This window comes from Rhinolophus hipposideros (genome assembly GCF_964194185.1).
Source record: "Rhinolophus hipposideros genome assembly, chromosome: 14".
NCBI classification, from domain to species: domain Eukaryota; kingdom Metazoa; phylum Chordata; class Mammalia; order Chiroptera; family Rhinolophidae; genus Rhinolophus; species Rhinolophus hipposideros.
In genome coordinates this window covers 48,314,678-48,337,538 of record NC_138060.1, presented here as the reverse complement: position 1 = coordinate 48,337,538, position 22,861 = coordinate 48,314,678, and the positions used below count along the sequence as shown (strand labels likewise).

The following is a 22,861-nucleotide window of genomic DNA, read 5'->3' as shown; positions in this document are numbered from 1 at the left end:
AACAAGAAGAGTATATAGTCCTTGACCTCGAAACCTCCAGGGACCTACCATCTAAAAATGGGATGGTGAGAATGTACAAGGATCTATACTATCAAGTGGAGTACAACAGGTGCTAACAGAAGACTTTGACAATTTTCAAAATAAAGTGACATCACATCTGGCTGTGAAAATCAGAAAGAGCATCATGGAAGAGATAGGTGGTAGAGCTAGGCAAGATGTGACCAACAGAGACTGTAGGTGTGACAGGGAAGACATTCCAGGCAGAAAATCAGCCTGAGTAAAGGCAAGAAAGAAAGTGATCACAGCCAAACACATCCAACAAATACTTGTGACCCATGAAAGAATAGAGCTGAGGAGCGAGAGTAGGAAAAACAGCTGGAAGAATAGCTTGAGGATTATACTGGAGCAAGCCTCAAACACAAGGCTGATGAGTCCTTCTTAATTCTTGGAGTCTTTGAGTTGTGACACTTGACTGGGAAAATAATACATTAGGAGTCTCCATTTATACAATTGATTTAATTGTGGCTCCCCTTGCTCCCAAAAAGGATTTACGGCAACTTCAAAGTATATAAAATGTAGTATCAAATAAGTTTGAAAAATGAGTCAAAGGGAAACAAAGTAAGATGAAGTTGGCAAGGCTAATAAAATAAATGCCATTAAAATTTATCAGAGTTAGTTAGCAATGAATTATACGATGCACAGTGTCCATTAGGTAAGAAAATAAACCAGATGCATAGAAGACCAATTCCATATATGGAGCCAAAAGAGACATTTCTCCCATAGGTATGAAAGGAATGGATACTCTAATGCACAATAGCTTTAAAGTAAGCAAAGCTAGTTTCCAGGGGCTATTTATTATGATGTCCTTCAAGTGTGAGTGAATGGCACTGTGCCAATGCGTAAGGCAGGAAAAGCTATTTTTCAGGGGGTCAGCGAGACACAGTCAACCGGGTAAGTCACCTTTTCAGATGAATCCAGGGATAAAATTTAGAGTAACCAAGGAGAAAGGATATACTGCATATTATCCAAATAGCCCTCAAAAATTTTGTTTTCTCTTCACCAAGGTTCTAAAAGGTATGAGTAGCAGTGACTTTGGAATTGTTACACTTCTTGATAAGAACTTGGCATGTAGCTTTCTTTGCTGCTGGTTACACGTAGGTCCCTCTGCTTTAACCATCAACTGAACTTGGCATTCGTTAGATAGTGTCAAATAGAAGGAGCTAAAAAGAATTTAAGAGAATCCATTCACTTCACATCAAATAAACCCCCTGTATTTGGAGGTTAGCTGCAGGAAACACAAGATTTTTCTCAGAACAATTTTAGGTCTGCTCTCACACAAAGATCAGTGAGCAATCATCACACTGTGACATAGCTGTAGAATAATATCTTTAAGCCACCGGCAGCTTTGAGTAGTGTTAACATTTCTGGTATGTGTTGGCATGCAAGTGTGAGAGTTGCTATTAGAAGAAATGACTTTAGATCCCGAGATCTAATCTGCACCCTTTGTGGCAATCATCATATGGTGGGATTGTTATTTACTAAGTCCCAGTTGTTATATTAAGACTATATCCTTGCAGACAAAGTTTAAAAGTGTTAAAGTCAAATCTTATTTAGGCATTTATGTGAAGGCTGAAAAAAAAAAAGGGGAGGGGGAGACCAGGTATTGACATTAGGAAAACATTGCAACAATAAAATGAAAGGTAATAAGGACCCAACCTAGACTGAGGTAAGAGAATGGAATGGGTAAAACAGATTCAAAGTATATTATAGAAGTGGAATTTATAAGAAAAAGAAAGTTTTTATATGGGGTAAGCCAAAATGTCTCTGAGGTGTTAAGCACAACTGTCTGGGAGAAAAGTGATTCCTCAATTTATAAGAGATTTTCTTATCCTACTCCAAGCTCAGTTGAATATTAAATCATATGGTTCTCACCCAAAAAAGACGAGCTATACTTTAACCCATTGTAAAAGACCAGGACAATCCTAACCTCATAGCTACACTTTATTTGCAAAATCTTGGCTTAGAGAAATAATATTTATAGAAGTTTGCTTGAACCCTAGGAAAGTCTGCAGAAGAATCTGAATTGGGAGGAAAGAGGATGAGACTTAAATGTGACTATGAAGTCTGAACTTCCATGGGGCCAGCCAAAGGTAGTAGGAGTATATGGGGGACATCTAGGAGGTTGCTTGGAACATAGGCATGGAACTCAAAACAAGAGGATAGAATGAGCAATATAGATGTGGAGGTCACCTATATGACAGTCAAAATGAAGGAAACTGATAACTTCCCTGGGAAGAGAACGAAAAAAAGCAAAGTGCTCTAAGACCAGTGCCATGAGAAACAAGTTAAAAAGCATCTACACCTTTTTTTTTTTTAAAGCAGAGGAAAAGTCAACAATGGATAAATACATACTGAAGAAGATGCAAGTGGAACAGAGAGAAATCAATGCCATAAGACCATCAAAAAGGTGAAGACAAATGAAATCAAGAACACAGAAGGATTAACGTTGTCAAAAACAGGGCCATGGCTTGACAAAATACAGGAGGAAAAGAAGAGAGGGAGAATGAAGAAACTGACAGACATTTGACATAAAGAGAAAACATCAGTGGGAGATGAGATCAATTATGGTAGCCGTCTTCTCATAAAGGAGGAAGTATCCATTTCTGAGCATAAATGGCAGGACTCATAATTGGGTCTTGAGAAGATCAAAACTTTTAAAACAGCCAAAGGAGCATAAATATAAGTGAGGGTCCAGCTACACTTATAAAAAAGCAATTTGTAGAGGACACCGAAACTTCCTTTCTGGTTGGCTGTGAGAATTACATGTAACTAATCAACCCACGTAAAGCACTTAGCACAGCGCCTAGGACACCGTGTGCTTTTGGTGTACATAAAATCATCTTTGTATTCACAGTACCTTCCATAGACACTCAGTGCATGAGATGAATAAAATGCATTTTGACCTATCTCATGTTTGCACTTACATTTTATCAAGGCGATTCAATGTTCAGTTACATTTTTGTCACGCAACATTAAAATTGCCCGTTAGGTAAGAAAAGAATGGAAATCTCTCAAATTCTCTTTAAGTAGCTGGTAGCTATCAGGTAGGTCATAGTATTACCAACTAAAACATTTTAAGAGATTATCAACAATTTTCAGACAAGATCATATGATGACTGTCAGGTATAAAAGACAGCAGCAGGGACATTCTTCAAACCTAAAAACAAATGTCTCCCTTTTCTGTCTAAGGTGAATGGCAACTGCATCTTTATGACAGTGCTAGCTCTGCTTTGTTCCTCTCACCTACTAGACAGTACTTATTAGGTTGGTGCAAAAGTAATTGTTTGCAATTTTTGTTTTAACCTTTTGCAATTACTTTTGTACCAACCTAATATTAGGACTCACAATCATTTAACCTTCCCTCACGTCCTGGTAACACCCAATGCAAACTAAACTGTCACTTCCGTAAGCCCTTCTCACACTGCAGGAGCTGCAATCCTAAAATAATCTCCTCCAAACTTCTTAGATGCTCCATGGTTCATCTGATGTAACTTGTCCCTTATTTCTGCAAGCTAACTTTGTTTGTCTATAGTTGGTTTCTGGCCTTCTTTGGCTAGTAGGCTTTAACCTTTTAGCACAAGTACATTAAAAATCACAACAATTTTTTTAAAACAATTCTTTTATTTGCTTTGCTAGAACAACTGCTCAATTATGAATGAAATTACCATTTCCCGAATCTGGAGTCCTGTGATTTCCCAGATTTGAGTCTCTTGGGCAGACTGCTAACCTCACACCAGACACATAAAGTAATTAAATTTATGCCTTATAGGTGCCTACAACCCATTACTTTGAATCCAACATAGTTTGGCTGCCAAATGAAATATGTCCATTGCATGTAAATTAAAGGACACCACGGGTTCAAATTCTTTTCAAGTTTTCTTTCTATTTTTAAGGAAATTTGATGTGAAGTGATTATAGTTTTGATATGCAGTACCCAGGTCAGGTCAATCAATATTTTGCCAAAACTAAATCATAGTGAGTGCACAGTTCCAACAAGTAAAAAAAAAAAAAAAAAAAAAAAAAAAAAGAAACCTGGTCTGATAAGAAATAATACTCTGTTAGTGATATATTCCACATTAGCAAAATGAATAAAACTTAGAATTTTTATTGATTTGATTCAAAAGAAGGAAGAATAAGCAATATCTTTGGTGACAATGGACTTGGAAAAAATATTATGATTTCGTAAGAATAAATATTTTATGATCTGCAGTTGAGGAAACAAATTATCTCCAATAACCGAATATTTCATTATACACATATGTGTATATGCACATATATGCACATATACAATTATATTATATATAACTTGTAGAAGTTAGACAATATCATTATGCAATTAAATATATATTATGTATGACCCAATTTCAAATTGTTACATCAATTCCATAAATCCCAAGAGACTTTTAGTCTCTTGGGAAGATTTTACATTATTCCAAGTGTTGCATTTAAGAAACAGAACGTAGTATTTAAAATATGATTTCAATATGGAAAAATATTAAAAGCAGCAGTCGATTGGTTGTGGAGAGGCATCTTCTAGTAGGCGGACAATGAATTCTCATAAAATTGAGAGTAACTTTAGACTACAGAATCACTCAAAGATTCTACTTCACTTTTACAAAGAGATTAGCTTCTTTTAATTCTGCCTTAAATGCCCTACTGTTGAGATATAATGAATGAAAGTGGGGAAAACTTTGGAGGTCATCATTGCTACCACTCCCACCAAAATCATCATCACAATCATCATTATTGTCTTTATGTTAATACATTCATGTTTTCATGCTACATAAATATTCCCTAAATTTAAGTCTATCCAAAGACTGTGCTATTGAAATTTTAGTAAATGATACAAGTTTCAAAGGAACATGTTAAAAAATTTAAGTAAAAGAAATTAAAGACACAAAAGATAATCATTTAATGTATTCTCTTCTAGCTTCTTTTCATGTTCACGTTTTAGGACTCAAAATCATGATTGTTCAATTTTGTCACCTTTTTCACTTTATATCATAAATACCATCTTTATATTGTTAAAAAAAGTTTTATAACTTACTTATTATGTTAATCTAGTTATTAATATTACATTTGTTCATCCAATAGAGAAGATATGTAATGAACTATCTTAGTATTTCTGGTATTTGAAGATACTGGGTTTGGAAACTATTTTCAAACATTACTTTAGTTCACTCAATTCATCATGGCAAATGTATGGTTAGTGATACTACAAAAGTCCTAACGCAGTTCCCTGAATGTGGGGAAATGAAGAAGGAAGGAAGCCCCAATTGTTCAATATTTATTATGAGTCAGGCATTTACTAGGTACTTTATATGTCATCTCAATTAATCCTCAGACTAGTACACATATGGAGATACTAATGCATTATTATCTATACTTAAGGAAAGGAGTAGCAAGCTTCAGAAAATTAAAAAAGCTATCATTGTTAAATAATTATTAAATTGTGGGAGTGGGAATCACACATACACTCTTGACTCTAAAAGCCATTTCCGATTATTATACCATACTTATTCCTATTCAGAATTACATTTGTGTGAATGAATAAAAACAGTGTCTGCCTGAGATGTTTTAGATCAGATCAACGTAACCACAGTCATCTTTCATTTTATCTTTCCACTGAGACTTTGTAGAACACGAACTTCCCCGAGTCCATTAGCATTTTTCATGTATTTCTTTTTTTATCCACAGGAATTAGAGCTTTTGTTCTTCCAAACTGAATTTGTGAAGGGTTTACAAACTTAAGCACTATAGTCAAAAGGACAATTAAAAAAAACACTAGCAAATTGCTGAAGATTTGAGAGCCCTACACAGAACATGCTACCAAGAACATTTATCCTGTCCTGTATTTGGCTTCTACTGTCCTGATAACCAAGGCCAAAAGGGAAATCGATTAACTTATACATTTTACATTGTCAGTTCAAAAGAAGTATATCTGTTCATGTGGAGAGAAAGAGAGTTGCCTAGGCTCTGAACTCAAGGATCAATTTATCACTTGCTTCTTTATATAAGGAACATCGGGTAAACTAATGGACAATTACTTTCACTGTGGTGTCCTCAAGAAAACCAGTAACGTTGTTTAAGTGTGTGTGTCATATATCACCTGTCTAAGAAAGAAGAGTTTAAGATATTAAATTTTAACTCTGAGAAAACATTTCTTTAGGGACATGCAATCATACAGTTTGGGTCATTTGTGTTCTGATAAACTAATTTGACATCGAGTCTAAAGGAATGTTAGCAGGTCTGTCAGGCAGGATCTCTCCAGTATCAGACATCCGAAACATGCCTTTGGCAAGTGCTAAACCTTAGTCTATTCATGGTTGGATTCTCTGACTGGAATCTCAAGGTCCCACTTTGTGCTGTTGATTAAAAAGGGAACCATGTGCTGTCAGTACCAGACGTGCTGATTCCTGCACATGCAATTGGCTTCCTTTAAAATCTACTGTTGTCTTGAAAATGCGCTCTTCCTTTGTTGCCATGATGCAAGTGCTGCCGTTTAGATGACTGAAGTACTAAGTGACAAGCCCTTTGCTGCCACTCACTGAGGGAGTCTACTATTAGGTTGGTGCAAAAGTAATCGCGGTTTTTGCAATTATTTTTAACCTTTGAAATTGCAATTACTTTTGCAGTTTAATACAAAGAGACAGAATTTGGGATGCCACCTTTCCATGTGATGAGTGTACAGCATCACCAAATGGAATTGTGCCCTGAATTGGCCATAGAAGGGCAGTTATATCTCCAGTCATCCCAGGCCTGGAGATGACTGGAGTTATATCTGTTGGGAAGTATCTCTTACCATTTCCGTAAATTTCTAAAGGTATAGAATTCTATATAGATAATGTATTATAGAAACATACATTTGAAACCTATTATAACTTTACTATCCAATGTCATCCCAATAAATTCATTAAATAAAAATAAAAAAAACAGAATTCTAAAGTCTGCCAAGAGGATACTAAGCAGAATATATATTTGATTTTCCTGGTTGATAATCCTCCGTTAGTGGGATGTACAAATAAATTCCAGAAAACCAATATATGATGAGTATGTTAAAAATAGGCATATCTTTAAAGTGTTTTAATACTTCAGTTCTATAATCACTATGCTATACAAACTAAAACACCAAGAAAAGTTTCAATCTTCATCTCAATCTGTCCCACCTCTGCTTTTCTGACATTTCATCTGCCTTTCACAAAAACAAACAAACAAACAAAAAAACAAACACAAAAATCCTGACTTTAAAAGAAAAGCACTTACTTCATGCTTATCATAAAGAAGCATAAAGCACTTACTTCATGCTTATCAGTAACAGTATTTAATTTGGAATACTAATGAAAATAAATTGATTAGAAGAGGAGAGGGAGAGATTGAGATACCACAGGCCAAATTTAGCTTACTGCCTATTTTTATAAATAAAACTTTATTAGAACATAGCCATGCTCAACCATTTACACACAGTCTGTGGCTGTTTTCACCCTATAAGGCAGAGCAGAGTAGTCATGACATAGGCTGCATGGCTGGCAAAGCCTAAAATATTTTCTGTCTGGACCTTTACAGAAACAAAACAAAACAAAACTTTCTGGATTAGAAGATAGCCATAAGCATATTATATCTTCTTATCCCAACTCTCCCCTACACTATCCCCCACCCCCTAAATAAACTGGGCTAAATAACAGTGATATCTATCTATCTATCTATCTATCTATCTATCTATCTATCTATCTATCTATCTGTCTATCTATATGTATATACACACACACATATATATCAGAACAGTCTATTTGCTTAAGTGCCCTTTGATTTCAGTTACTTGAGAAGAGCAATAAACATTGTAGTCTCCCAGGAAATTTTCAAGACTTCATTTTTGTAATGTAGAGAACAATATAAACGTGCCAGCAGAAACACAATAACAGCATGCATATGCTTATTTGGCAAATACTTGTACAAATATGTACAAAGTCCTGTTCTATGTGCTATGACAGTTCTCTATAGCCTTGTCCTCTGTTAGAGTCTAGGTTCTTTGAAGGCAAGGAATGCATCTCTTATTTTATACCATCAAGCCTTGGTTCCTTGTAGCATTACAGCAGCTCAGTGAATATTAGTGGCTATTAGTGGAGTGAATGGATAATGAGTAGAACAAAGTCTCCCTTATTACAACTTATTGAAAGAAAAAATGAATTAATTAGTACACTTAAACAAATGTAGTTTTGTAATCAAAGTAGATGCACAGTATTTGAGCAAAGAAATAAAACTGATTTTCATGCATGGCTTGTGGGAACACTTATAACTCTGTGCCAGGTCTTTTACAGTAAATACAATTTAATGGCTAATTGTTACTAATTGGAGGTACTAATGGACATAATTTTTAATTAAGAAATGGAAATCATTTGCAATTAACTTATGGTACCCGTGAAAACAGATGCTGTTTAGAGCTTGAAAAATAGTTTTTGTTCTTTGAAGTAGCTTAAATACCCCTCCATCCAAATTATGGGATAGTTTATAAAGTAAACTAGTTTATAAAGATGGCTTCAACCAAATCTTTGGTAGAACATCACCAATTCCAAATTATTAATGAAGCTTTCTAATGCAAACTGATGTTACGGATTAGCAAAAATAACATGGAAAAACTGCATACCATTTTAACAGTGAATTTTGCCTTGATTCGGACTTCATTTATAGAATATAATTTCCTGGCTAGAAACCTGACACTTATGGACTTCATATTCAACCACATTGAGTGAAATTATATTGTGATTTATGTATACTTTTTTGTGAAAACTTGTCCTGAAGTTGTACTGGTGACATTGACTATTTTCAACCTATTTTAGCTGGTGTGCAGAAAGGATATGACAGAGAATGAATATGTGTTCCAGAAGTTCCATGGGTTCCTGTCATGCATTTTTTGGGTGCTTATTTCATTTTATATTTTTTCCGAACACAAATTCAAATTCTGAACTCTTTAGGCTTTCAAAAAATGAGAATGAATTTTGGTTCTAATTTCATTCTCTGTTGCAAGTCTTTTGCTTGATTTTCTGATGATGTCCTTCAAGGAAACTAAGCTCAAAGCAACCGAGATAAAAATGTGACAATGGATTAGTTTTCATATGTACTGCTTCATAAAATTCAACTAACAAAAGAAAAAAAATGATGTTTTTAAGCAAATATTTTCAAATTTACTCAAAATATGATCTTATTAATAGTTATAATTGTTATGAAAAAGATACACTAAGAAGAGACTAGACTTTTGATTTTTCATGAAAATGCAGAAGTAATTCCAACCTCCTCTTCTCTGCTCTTAAAATAAGCTGGATAAGATGTAGCAGAGACTTAGACAAGGAGAGATGACTCCAGTGAAATATATAGAAGACTCTTCATTTCTCAAACGTCAGTCACTTTCTTTTGGACATCGCCACTATTGCTTTAGCTCCATTCTTTATGAATTTGATGAACTTATTGTATGTTATTCAAATTTACATTAAAGTAACTATGCAGCTGCTGAACTGAAATAAAAAGTTTGGGTCCCTGTACTCCTTAATTAATTTTAAGTAACATAGTGATACACAAACCACACAATGGAAAACACCACTGATCTGATATACTTTTCTGCCTTTAGTTAAGTCTATATTCCAAGTGTTCTGGAAAGAACTTTATTCTTGAAATTTTGAGAGGAAAAGTCTTCATTGTCTTTGTAACACATTTCAGAAATATATTCTATTAGTGATCCCCTGTATTTGGAACATTCTGAAGATGAGCTCACAATGTATTAATGTTAAAAACCAAATAAAACAAAACCAAATCCATACATACAAAAACACCTCATTTAAATAGCAGCTTCTTAGGTTCATTTTGCTTGATTTCCTTAACCTCTGTGACCTTCACCTCAAGTCCACTTTGGTCATCTGCTCCCATGACATTGACATTGCTGTGAAGTCGTAGTTCATTATCCAAAATCTGCAAACCCAGTATTCTACTTCAGACCACGTTGTACATCTCATTGAGACCCCTACTTTCTATCTTCCCTGTTTCTCCCTCTCTCCTATCTCCTACTGCCCTCTTTTTCTCTTTCTATTCATCCTGGAGTCAGTGAGTCATTCTCTTGCCAATATTGTCATCACACATTGTCCTTTATCTCACTCTACTCAGCAAAACCTTAGCCTTGGACTGAACCTCCTGTCTGCCTTTTTGGCTACTGATCAAGAGTGTGACTGGTATCATAAAAAATCACAGATTGGTATCATAAAAGTCCATAGTCTATAGCTTCAAATGGACCCCCGGTACTGCCCTTCAAGCTTTGTATGTATTTCTAGTCGGCTTTCTTACCCCACAGTTTTCCACAGCTCTGTTCTCTTTAAGTCCCTTACCAGGCCATCTCCCATTCACTCTCAGACAATGTCACTTAATACTTCGCATAAAAACAAATAGTATTCATCGTGTACAAAATCCTTTGACTTCCTATCCCTACATTTACAAACATACATGCATATTTGTCATCCCTCTGTCTGTCCTCCCATATTCCTAGAAGTGTCTAGCTTCCTCAATGACCTTGATCTATCAGTCATCCCCTTTATGAATTATATCTTTAAACTTTAGAACTCTTTTCTGGCTTCTTCTTATCATGACCAAGTATTTTCCATCTTAAAAAAAAAAAAATCAGTAAATCAGTCAGTTCCATTCTCCATTTGTTTTCTATTATCTTTTCTACTCCTCTTGAAAGCCAAATTTGTTAAGTTTCTGGCATTTGTTATATACACTTCCTTACAGGACATTCACTGTCTTTGCCCCTCCCCTGAAAACAGCCCCAACAAATTGACTAGTGACTTCTGTGTAGCTAAATACAATGGCTTCTTTTCAGGACTCTTCTTACTGAACAGGCTTCTTTTGAAATACTCTCTTGCTTTTGCTTCTTTTGAAACCTCATGTTTTTTGGTTTTCCTTCTGTGTCTATCATAGTCTTTTCCAATCTTTATTTTAGGCTTATTTTTGCCCATTTTCATTTTCAAGGGCAAACTTCCCTTCACTCCAAACACATTGTCTAGGTTGCATGACTAAATTCCACGATGATAACTCCAAAATCCACCTTTAGCTAAGAGCTGTCTTCTGAGCTCCACACATATACATCCAAATATTCATTGAAATATCTCTATTAGGATGCCTCATAGATACCTCAAACTCAACATGTATAGCATTGAACTTGGCCTCTTTCACGCCAAACTTAATCCTCTGTCCTCTGGTTTAAATCCAAGCAAATGATTTCTCAGGCCATTAAGTTGCTAGGAACTTAAGAGCTAGCTATCTTTAATTCTCTCTTCTATCCTGACATCCAATCAGTTACTAAGTCCTGTGTATTCTACTTCTTTAATATGCCACAAATTTGTCAACTCTCTAATCTCATTTCCACAACTTGAGCACATGCCAATTTGATTTCATGCTTGGGTTCTTGAGTTCTGGTCACTCTTTTCTAGTTTTGTCTCTCTCCATTGCATTCTCTATCCTATATCCAGAGTGATTATGTCACTTTGCAAATTAAAAACCTTTTAGTGTACATTTATTGCCATCTGGATAAAGTTCAAGTCACCATATCTGGTGATATTGCTCTAGCTTATTCTTCCAGGCTCACTTTTTCTACTTCCCATCTCTCTTTTTGCATCCTTGCCCTGTTGAACCATCTGTAGCTCCCTGAATTTTCCATACCCTGCTACCCAAGAGCCTTTGTATATGCTTCCTTCTTGGTCTGAAACTTTCCCCTTCCAACTTAATTGTTATTTGGTTAATTCCCAGGTATTCTTAAGTTTCCATTTAGATGTTTCTTCCTTTTTCTTTTTACTTCTACTACTGTATACTAGTTATTGTGTTTCTTTGTGCCATCGTGGCATCTTGTAACCATAATAAATAATATAGTTGTTGCCAACAACACTTGAACACTATTTTATGCTAGTATCTCTTTTAAAAGGGCTGTATATCTTAACCTACCTTATTCTCACAACAACTTATTAGGTTATTGTTATTAATTCCTCAGATAAGTAATCTAAGCTACAGAGAAGTTAAACAATTTTCCTGAGGTTCCATAACTAGGAAGTTACACAAGAAGATTCGGAACTCAGGCATCTTATTGGAGAGTTCACAAATTTAAACACTGTATATTTGTCCAGATGGAAGCACTTACAACACTGTGTTGTAATCAGCTTTTGTACTGAACTTCCTAATTATATCTTAGCTTCTTAGAGGAAATTTGTATCCCTAGCATCCAACCCAGTGATTGCCACATAGTATGCTTCCAATAAATATTATTTGAATAAATAAAAGAACAAGGTGACATGTGACTCAAAGAGAAAAGAGTCCTACAATCGTATTTACCCTGACCCAACCTCAGTGTCTGCTATTGTAACATTTTGTCCTAAGAATTTGCTGTCATCCAATCATCTCATACTGTTTCTTGCCTCCAAGAGTCTACATATCCTGTTCCATTTGCCTCAGGTAGCTTTCCCACTCTTGTCCAACTGGTAAACTCCTATTCCTCCACCCAAATCCAGCTCAGACTTCATTTTATTTCTGAGAGTTTCTGATCTTCTTTTCAGATTACAGATTTTAGTTCCTCTAGACTTTACATGTTTAAACATCACAAACAACAAAAACCGCAACATGAAATTAGACTATGATTTTTTAAACCAATTGTCTATTTTGTGTTCATCTGCGTATCTTTAGTACTTGAGTGTGGTGCCTAATGCTCAGGTGTTCCATAAATGTCTGACATTGTGATTGAATGAAGTTAGGTTGGGTTATATCTCTGTAGATTACCAGGCAGATATCTTGAACTCTGACACGTTATGACAAGCTAGTGGATTCCTGCACTGAAACAAAGAATTGGTTATTATTTGACTTGTCCAATATTGACATATTGCTAGATATGGGGGAAAAAATAGAATACCTTTGCCTGCTTCACTTTCCTGATTTGGTCAAGGTTGGGACAAAAGATATGCCATTTTTCAAAAGTCTCTCAATTTGTGCCCGCTAGACAATTAACAAACAGTTTAGGAAGGCAAGTCCATTTTCATTTAGATGTAGACCAAAGAAGCCACAGAAGTCTGTGTAAATTTATAAGATGTCAAACCACCAATTCAATCATATTAGAGGAAAACAACTGTAAAATCTCCCAAGACATTCATTTTCCTGTCACTTCTACATTAGTCTCTTCCTTCGTATTCCACTGCTTGGATCTTGGAGATATACATATAATATATATTATTCTTAATGACATCATATCTGGGCTTTCTAACTGTTCTTTACTTTTCTTGTTGCTCAAGCACACACCAAACTGCCATATTACGTTTCTTAAAGCACTACTCTAATCAAGTCATTTCTCTGCTCAAGAACTTTCAGTGGTACCTGTCTATGGAATTAGGTGGGAATTCCAAGACTAAGTTTGCAGCCTGATGTTCTGCTTCAGTTGATATGTGTAGAGTCTGACCCATGGCTGATATCTGTGCTTTTGCTGTTTTCATTGCTTTTTTTCAATGTGTTCTTGAAAGTGAAATCAGGAAACCTAGTTGAAGGACAAAGTTCCAGTTTGTATCTTTCCTTATTAGTAATATTGGTGAATTATCAAGAGTATATGCCCCTTCTTAAACAAAGACACCACGTTATAAACAAAGTAAAGGCTATGTACATTAAACAAAGTATCTTCCTGGGGCTGGGGTATCTTCCTGGGGCTGGGGTTTTGTTTCCCACATCCTAAATGAAACACACAGGTTGAGATAAGACAGGTGATATACTTGGAGGTAAGATAAGTGTTGTTTTACTTAATGACAATTTTATAGAGCTCCCCGAGAGGACCAAAGTAACTTCACAGCTGAAAGCTAGCTCACTGTTTCACAATTGAACTTATAAGATGCATATTCATCCATGAGCATAATTAATCACGTCCACAAGACATTAGAAAAGGATTACCCTTCAGACGCTGGTCATGTAAACCAGGTGGCCAAGAAAGAACATGATATTCTCTGCTTGAAAACCACCATTCAGTTGCCAGACTCTACTGCCTTATGGACTCTTTCAATTCTATTTCTGGCTTCCGTCTCTTGCTCTGTTTCTCCAATGCCCTCTTGGTTTGGATTTTATATCCTCGTCATCTAACATATCAAAGGATCAAAGTGTTCAAAGCTCTTCAGGCTTCCAGAATTGTATTTAGTTAAAAAGAAAACACAACAAAAATGAAAAATTATGCCCCTTTCCTTTTTTTGCAAGAAAGCAAAATTCAAAGACAAGATGAAATAAAGCACCAAAAGATCTGTGCAATTCAAAATGAAAACCCACCTTTCCACATACATATACCCTTTTATAAACTGCACAATTAAATTTTATGAAATCACTTAAATACTGCTAATTAAAATCCTCAAGACACTAATATATTCTCAAATCAATCTCTGCCACTTTGTTATACAGATGGAACATTGGCAGCTTCTCTTCTAACATCCAAAATATCATTTTTAGAACAAATTTGAAGTTTTGATTCATTCAACACACAATTATATTGAGCACCTACTATGGGTCAGACACTATGCTGGGTGCTAAGCAAGCAAAATGGGATGATTTTCTGATTTCAGAAGAATCCTGGTCTCTAAAGCAGTGCTTCTCAAGCTATATATTTTTTTTTATTAATCTGTGCCCTCTTTTGATAAATATAAATATCGTCCAACTTCCCAGAAATGCTGATGAACCTTCTAACCCTGAGAATTACTGATACACAGAACAGAGACTCTATTTTCCATGTATCCTTCACAGACCAAATGCCTGGGAGCTCCTATTTTTTATTTCAAAAGCAACATATTTATTTTCCATACACAAAACTGGATTGGAATATTAAGTACACTTTTTTGAACCATGCTACCCCAACGATACCCTCTACCTCCCACTCTATAACTGAAATTCAAATTCTTTGCACCCAGTCCTGTTGAGAATCACTGCTTTAAAGAGTTTTGGAGAAAACCAGGCAACCTCCATCTCTCCCCTCCAATCAAGTCTTAAAGGAATTAGAATTTTCCTACCTGACACAACAGCTGGTGGAGTATCATAATCCTGTCTTGGGACTGAATCTTTGAATGAAAAGAGCATGAGAAAGAATGCAATGAAGTACAAAAGAAAATAAAATAGACTCTTAGCTGTAAAACTTGGAAGTGCCCACTGTATGTCATATGGTTGCCTAAGCCCCCTGCCTCCAAGCTTTTAAGGCACTATAATCCCTAGATTACACTTGATGCAATGGTCCCCAATACCACCACACTTTCCATGTTGTTGGGACCCAGGTGACGGGCTAGTCTGTCCCAGAGCATAGTCGTCTTCCTCGGTCTGTCATTATTTTGATCCCTTCCTTGGGAAATCAACATGAAATTTATCCCTGCTCTGGCTGACACAAAAGTTCTACGAGGCAGCCCATCTGAAAGGGGCCCAGAGCACAATACGAAACAAAGTTCTGGAGATAAAAATAAAGAATGGGAAATTTCAAAGAGATAAATGAAAAATTTGCACATTTCCATACTCTATGGGGGCGGAGGCATTCTGATTACTCAGCTCTGGCTCTGATCCCAGTGGCTGTCAATTAAGGCCAAGGAGCTTTATGTGCTGGAATTGTGAGCCAGAGATAAATAGAGCAGGATCCATTTAACAGATGGGTGCTGTTTTTTCCAAAGTGTCATAACTATGGAGGTGGCAAATAGTAGGGAAATGTTCACTAAACTACATGGCATCCATACCAAAATTTGGGGTTGTATGAGACCAAATATATCTGCTTCTTTTGAAAATGAAAAAGTGGCTTCGGCTGAATAGAATTCTTTTAGCCAGAGATCTGAAAAAGGAAAGTGGGACATAGCCTATGGCCCAAGATGCCCCTTTTAAATAAAAATGGAAAGTTCTAATCTAGCCCTAACTTCCCTTGGAGAGATAAACTGTCTAAAAGACCAAATATTGCTCACATTCAAATAAACTGCCCAAACATGGTTAAATAGATACTCTATGTGACCCTTATTCCATTGATGTGGTCAGGATTTCATTTTAAAAACTAAAACCCTAAACTTCATTTTTCCACCTACTCGAAAATTTAATTTGGACAATCACAAATTTCTCTATTTAATCTCCTTGCCACAGAAAGACAACGTTAATCACTCTCTCATGAGAAGACAGATTAAAATTTCAACATTACAAGGCATTTTGACCAGCAAAAGCAAACACTGATCAAAGATTCAAAAGCAAATAAACCTTAGGTAGGCATGAGTAATTTTGTTTCTCGCAACCAGTATGTGAGCTAGTGAGCTGATTATAATTCCCAAAGCTAGAATAAACAGAATCATTTTTAAAGGATCTCCAAATATTTTATTAATAATGGTAGTAATTCCTAATACCTTTTTAAAAACCGCAATCACACATTATTACTACAAATAAAAAGTTAATGTTAAGACCATGCCGCAAGTCATTTGTCCAAAAATATATTTAAAACATTTAAAAATAAATAATAAAAGTAAATCATACTTATTGTTGAACACTTACAGAATGTAGAAAATTATAGTGATTAAAATAGAAATTACCCCTGATCCTATCACCCAGCAATAACCATACTTGTTTTGTATTTCTTACGGCCTTATTTCACAAATATCTTTTCATATTTGACACTATACTCCACACGTGCAAATTTACATCATGCTCTTTTGATTAAGATTATAAATAATCCTTTTCTTACTTATTTTAAACTCATAACTTCATGCCGTGCTACATTCTCATTTATGGATGGCTTATGATTTATTTAATCATTCTTCTTTATTAGACATTATAATACTGGGTTGAGCACTTTTAGGTATAAAGACTTTTCTGTTATTTTAGGATATTTCCATACAATAGCTTCTAAAACTAAAACTGCTTGCTTTGTCAGTCAGTAGAGCTGTTTGGAAGTGTCTTGTCTGTCCACCTTGCTATCCAAATGACACTTTGACAGATTTAGATTCTTATCATCATTAATCAATGATTTACAATGGTTATTTACTTATACCTTCATCAGCAATGTGTATTATATTTACAACTTTATTTAATAGTTATGTGTATATGTCTGTGTGTGTGTTTGATTAAATTACTACTTATTTTTTCTCTCTGCATTATATTTCCTTCTTTATCAAATATTCACATTCTTTGGTATTTTATCTATTGGGGCTTTTGTATTTTGTTGCTAATTTATTTGAACTCAGAATCCATTTATCCATTTTTAAACAGGAAAAACTTAGTATTTTCAAATAAGCTTTTATAATACTAGTCTTTCACTTAATGCCTACTTACTTGTTTATTATTTATAAGACTACCTTAGAAGTTCATTTATTTTACAATAAGACTAAAGAAGTTTTAAAAAAAATAAAGAAGTTTAAAAAAATTATTTACGTCTTCTGTCTTGTATTTAACCACTTTTTAATTAATTGATACTTTTTCCTGAAAAACCATTTAAAGAGATATACTCATTACCATTTATGAATTGATGATACTATTTCCTAATCATGAGTCTATTTAACATGGTGGGTTGCTTTTTATCACTCTCAGTCCTAATACTTACATTCATACCTAATGATTGAAAAGACGTTCTTTAAGCAAAATTAATAATTTAGGATTTTTACCTGTTAACATCAGAATTTTAAAGTAATAAAAGAGAAATGGTGTGCCTGAAAAATGTTAGAGAACTGTGATGAACAAATGGAGTACAATTATAAGTTTATTTTTGTGAGTGGCTGTGGTTACACCATGGGAGTGCAGTGATGTCACAAATCACCAGTGGTTTGGAGAACACAAACATAACTGCAGATAAGGAGGCTGCAGAACAAAAACTTTATTTCTTCCAGCAGATTCCAATGACATTGTAAGCCACTGGTGACCACCAACTGAACAAATGGAAAGGAGATAAGCAACTTGTAAAACAAGATTGTCATGTAATTTGGCCGTTCTCATAACACAGTAAAATCCCCAGTGGTCTGCTAAAGCTTACAATAGAGTGATAAGAAATTATGGATAACAGGGCTTTGGTTCTATAGAGGGAGTCCTGTGACCAAAAATAAACAAAAGTAGAAAATACTTCAAGGTCAGCAGAGCCTTGGAATAAAAGTTACACCGCTTGCATAAAATTCATTTATTTTAAGGCCTGCAGATTCTGTCCAGCTTAAAAACAGGTTGAGAATTAAACAATAAGCATTTGAGGTGGCAAATGGTAGAGAAAGTTTAATTAAACTACGTGGTATCCATTTCAAAATTTGGGGGTGTTGGGGACCAAATATATTTAATTTAATGAAGATGAAAAAGAGGCCTTGGTTTAGTACACTTCCTTTACCCAGGGATCTTAGAAAGGAAAACGGGACTTGGCCTTTGGCCTGAAGTCACCCTTCTAAAAATGGAAAATTCTAATCTAGCTCCAACTTCCCATGATCCCTGATTATTGCCTACTTTGCTGTAATCACTGGATCTCTCTCTGCACTGCTCTTGGAATCTGTTTCTGGAACTGAGATTTCTGTCTTAATGTTGACTTGTCCCTCCTCACACCTTGTTTTGCAGAATTTCAGTGAGCTTAGGTGCCTGAAAGTCTCTGAAAAGTTACTGGTTGGAGAGAGATATGCTCAAATAATTTTAGATTGACTAACTGTGGCAACATGGTGGAGAATGGATTGGAGCAAATGGAGACAGGAAATAGGAGGAACAGAGTATTATAATTAATCAAATGAGGCCCAGAATGTATTTGACAGAAGTCTATGAAAAAAAATCGGTAGGACTTGAAAAGTAATTGTATATGGTGGTGAGAGAGAAGGAAAGAGTCTAGACTGAGTCCTAGATGTAGCATTTGAGTACCCGGGCAAATGGTTATGGGATTGGCTTGAGAGGAAATAAAACGCAGGAATACATAAGAGGAAGGGGGTCAGTGGAGAGGAAGCTTGGGGAAGCTAATATGATTAGTTTGCGTCATGCGGACATTGAGATGTCAGGGGGAGAATTACATGGACATCATTATCAAGTAATTGGATAAATCAGTCTAAAATTTTAAGATGAGGTTAGTGTTGAGATCTCAGATTTAGGAGTTTTTGGCACAACAAGCAGAGTTCAAAGCCATGAAAATGGATGCGATTACTTAGGAAACGATGTTTTCATGAGAAGTAAAACAAGTTAAAAAATGAAACCCTGGCTTAGCAGCCTGTGAAAAAAAAGAAGAAACAATAGCCAGAGAGGTCAGAGGAGAACTAGGAAAACTCTGGACAGGAGTCACAATCAGAGAGCTTTTAGGACAAACGGGGTTCAATATTCAAATACAGGGAAATTTCCCATTAAAATCCAAATATTTAGCTTATCTTAAAAAATCGGAAGGTGCAGCTACCCCAGGTCTGTACGCCTATGCAGCCATAGCTATCTGGGATGGAGTAGCCATTTCTCTCTTCAGAGAAGGCAGCATGTTCCAGGTGCCAAAGGTACCACCTTTCTCTATTGTTCATCCAACACTCAGGCAGAGATATTATTAGCATTGCATTCAAATAATCTAATTTAAAATATAATCTCCAATATCATGTGTATTTATATCATATGACATGGGTACATATAGACCACATTTGATTATATATTTCTAAGGTTTTTTGCTTCAACTCAATTTTACTCGTTAATGTGACTTGACTGGCCTCTATGGACTTTTGGGTTTACAACCCTGGAAGAGTATGTTAGATGCTAAGGATGTGGAAACTTGAAAGAAATAAGTTATGCCAAATGAAAGAGAGCAGGCCAATGAGTTGTGCTGTGGGCTTGACAGTTTCCTACACCTGTTCTGGTGACTTTGACCAGATCGCCATCACGGAGGTAGGGGTTAAGGATGGTTCATTTGATAAGCATGTACTAGGTGTCAGACATTGGAGTAGGTATGTCACATATATCATTCCATTTAACACTGGCAATGCCCCTGGGATATAAATAGTATTTTTCCTACTTTGTAAAAAAGAAAATAAAAGTTCAGAGAGATTAAATAACCTGCCTGAACATGCATAGCTAATAAGGGGCCAACCCAGGCTTTGAACTCAAGTTTGATTCTAATGCTTACTGTTCTTTCCAGGACAATGGGTCGTCTTCCCAGAAATGATAAAGTATTTTGAAGAGATGCAATAGGTGGGGAAATTTGATAGCCACTCCAAATGCCAATCAAAAATTCACAATAAAATGAATCTACAATGGCATATTAAAGTATAAAAGTGACAGTTGAAGAAAAAAGTGTAACAACATTCTGGACACAACACATAGTGATATTTTATTGAATATTTCAACAAAGTAATACTGTTTTCTCTCTGCCTTTCCAAAACCTTGTGAAATTTTAAACCTTTGCAAAGTATCAATTTATACAAATCTTTTAGTATACCTAAGCATTATTTAGTACAAATTTGAAGGAAGAAAAAAAAAAACTAGAGGAAATTTGGTATTAAAAATAAGCCACATGCTTTAAACTTCTGCTCTCTAAGAAGGGGAGGTTATATGTATCATTATTTGATAATTGGCTATTTTCAGCTGAGCAAAAATTGTGGCCTTGTACTAATATGTTCTTTTTGAAAATGCCCAAATAGTAATCATAATACATGTTAGTGAATCAATAACTATTATAATTCTGAATCTGTTCTGTACATTTAGCTTCTTTTTTCAATTCCTTAAAGGATTCAGTCATATTCTCAATTAAACTTAGCTCTAATGTCTTTCCTAGTTTGCAAATTTAAACTTCGGCAAGTCAGCTGGCTTTACTTTTGATTCAAATGAGTAGGATTTATAAAGTTTTTCTTGCTATGCTTTCCATTATAACTCCCTCTTTTATCATTCCAGATTGTCATTCAATGTAAGATTGTAATATTTCACTTATTGAAGATTTATGATCCTTTAAGGAGATTAAGGCTGATATGAAGGGAAATCAATAGTGGGCACATGAGAAACTTTAGGCTTCCCGATCCTTCTTGGGGGCTGGTTTGTTAGTGAAAAAAATGACTACAAATAATCCCTATCCATTAATAAAAACTCTAGAAATATTATCTTTAAATCCTATCTCCCTGATGAAAATTAGTTGTACCACAGGGTAGAGTTAAATGTTGTCCTAGATGTGACTTTTAAAAGCCTAGGTCAGAGACCTAAGAAATCATTTGAGCCAGCCCAAGCTTTCAAGGGAGGTAAAGTATCATCAACTGCTTTTTATAGATTTAGCAACTGAGGCCTTAGAGATTGGTACTTCATTTATGCTATTAATAAAACTAAATTTCTTTATTGAAACAAAGCGACTCTTTCCATTAGTTATAATGACTTTTCTTCCTATTTAGAGCAGATTATTGAGACCTCAGTGGACATGTCAGAAACTTCTTATAGTCCAAAGAGCCTGACTCAACACATCTACGTGGCAAGTAAGCTATTGCTTTAAGGTAAAATTTCCAATATATAGCTAGTGTTCATAATATATGTAGATATTTGGAGATGATGCTAGCATAATTGTAAACAATCACAGAAGTGGTGACTGTGAGACATGGAGGCTTATAGACGTAGAGGCGTATAGTCAAAGCGGCCTTATATATTATCATGTTCAATATTTCAACTAGACAGAGAGGGAAATTCAGACTGGAAGATATTTTCCCTAGGACAGATAGAAACACAGGGCTCACCCAAGATTTGAATCTAGAATTCCTGACTCCTAATCCAGTGCTCTTTCTATAACGCTTAGACTGTCTCAGTCAAAAGAAAATATATTTTTGTTCTTTCTACAGCTTTAAAAATGACAACATTCTCTGTATTAACATTTATATAAAAAATAAAAACTTGTTACCAATGGTATCACACGAGAGGATGACTTTGAGGTTTTTGCATTGTTTTCTATAATGGTAATTAACAAAGTTGTAGCATTTCAGATTGTTGTAAACATTTGCCCTCTTGATTATTTGGGGAATTGTCTTTGAATAGATTTTTTAAAAAACAAAGTTTTGCTAATGATTTCTAATGTCTCATTGATATAAAACCATGGCTGCGATAGGAATTTTTCAATATACTTTGCTTCCCTAAGGAAAAATAATGACTACTCAAAAATAGCCCAATCTATAAAAAAATATCAAGTACATTACATTCCTATTTTTCAGCATCATGTATGCAGACATATTCAAAGGAAAGATGAAAAGAACTCAATTGTGTCAGGTTCTCAATTACTTTTTATTGATTTAAACATTGAAAATAAATAAAAAGCCCTGGATATTAGTCATAGTCAGGGTTGGCCCCTCACTTGTGAATAACCTGGGACTGATATATTAGCTGAAGTGGTAAGCATCTGGGAAAAGAAACATAGGCTCAAGTGTTTTAAATTACAAAGTCTAGATTTGCAGGTGCATGCACCAAGGCACTTTTCCAAAAACAGACATTATACCTGGTGCCTTGTGTTGTAAGAATAAGAAGTAACTCAGATTCAAATGCGACACAGTAGAAGCTTCAGCCTTGTCAAAGTGAGTAAATTTATCCCAGAATTGAATATGCATGTTGCCTATTCATACGGGAACCTGAAAGGTAGGTTAGTCAATGGTACAGAACCAGTTTTGCTGATAATGACAGTGAAAACAGAGTATTACATCTTATTGAAGAAATCCAAGAAAACAAAACAAACGCTTCAACTCACCGTTCCTGTTGTGCCCAAAGAAAGATGATTCATCTGTTGTGTCAGGGGGCCCATCATATTTGCTGGCTGCATTGACATAGGATGGTCCATTGTCGGCGTGATCACAGCACCCTACAAGCACACACAATG

General features: G+C 35.3%; 1 protein-coding gene across 17 annotated transcripts in view; it reads right to left on the bottom strand.

The window, feature by feature from the left end:
- RBMS3 (RNA binding motif single stranded interacting protein 3) overlaps window positions 1-22,861 on the bottom strand; it is a gene marked incomplete at its 3' end in the record, with an annotated part of 1,241,782 nt that overhangs the window by 39,333 nt on the left and 1,179,588 nt on the right. For 10 of the 17 annotated variants that reach the window (XM_081071703.1, XM_081071714.1, XM_081071715.1 and 7 more), the window contains 2 exons: window positions 22,733-22,843; window positions 15,108-15,155 (listed from right to left, as the gene is read on the bottom strand). In XM_081071703.1, coding sequence (XP_080927829.1) covers window positions 15,108-15,155; window positions 22,733-22,843 — 159 coding nt within the window. The remainder of the gene's footprint in view (window positions 1-15,107; window positions 15,156-22,732; window positions 22,844-22,861) is intronic. The other 7 variants (XM_081071716.1, XM_081071717.1, XM_081071713.1 and 4 more) reach the window with 1 other exon arrangement.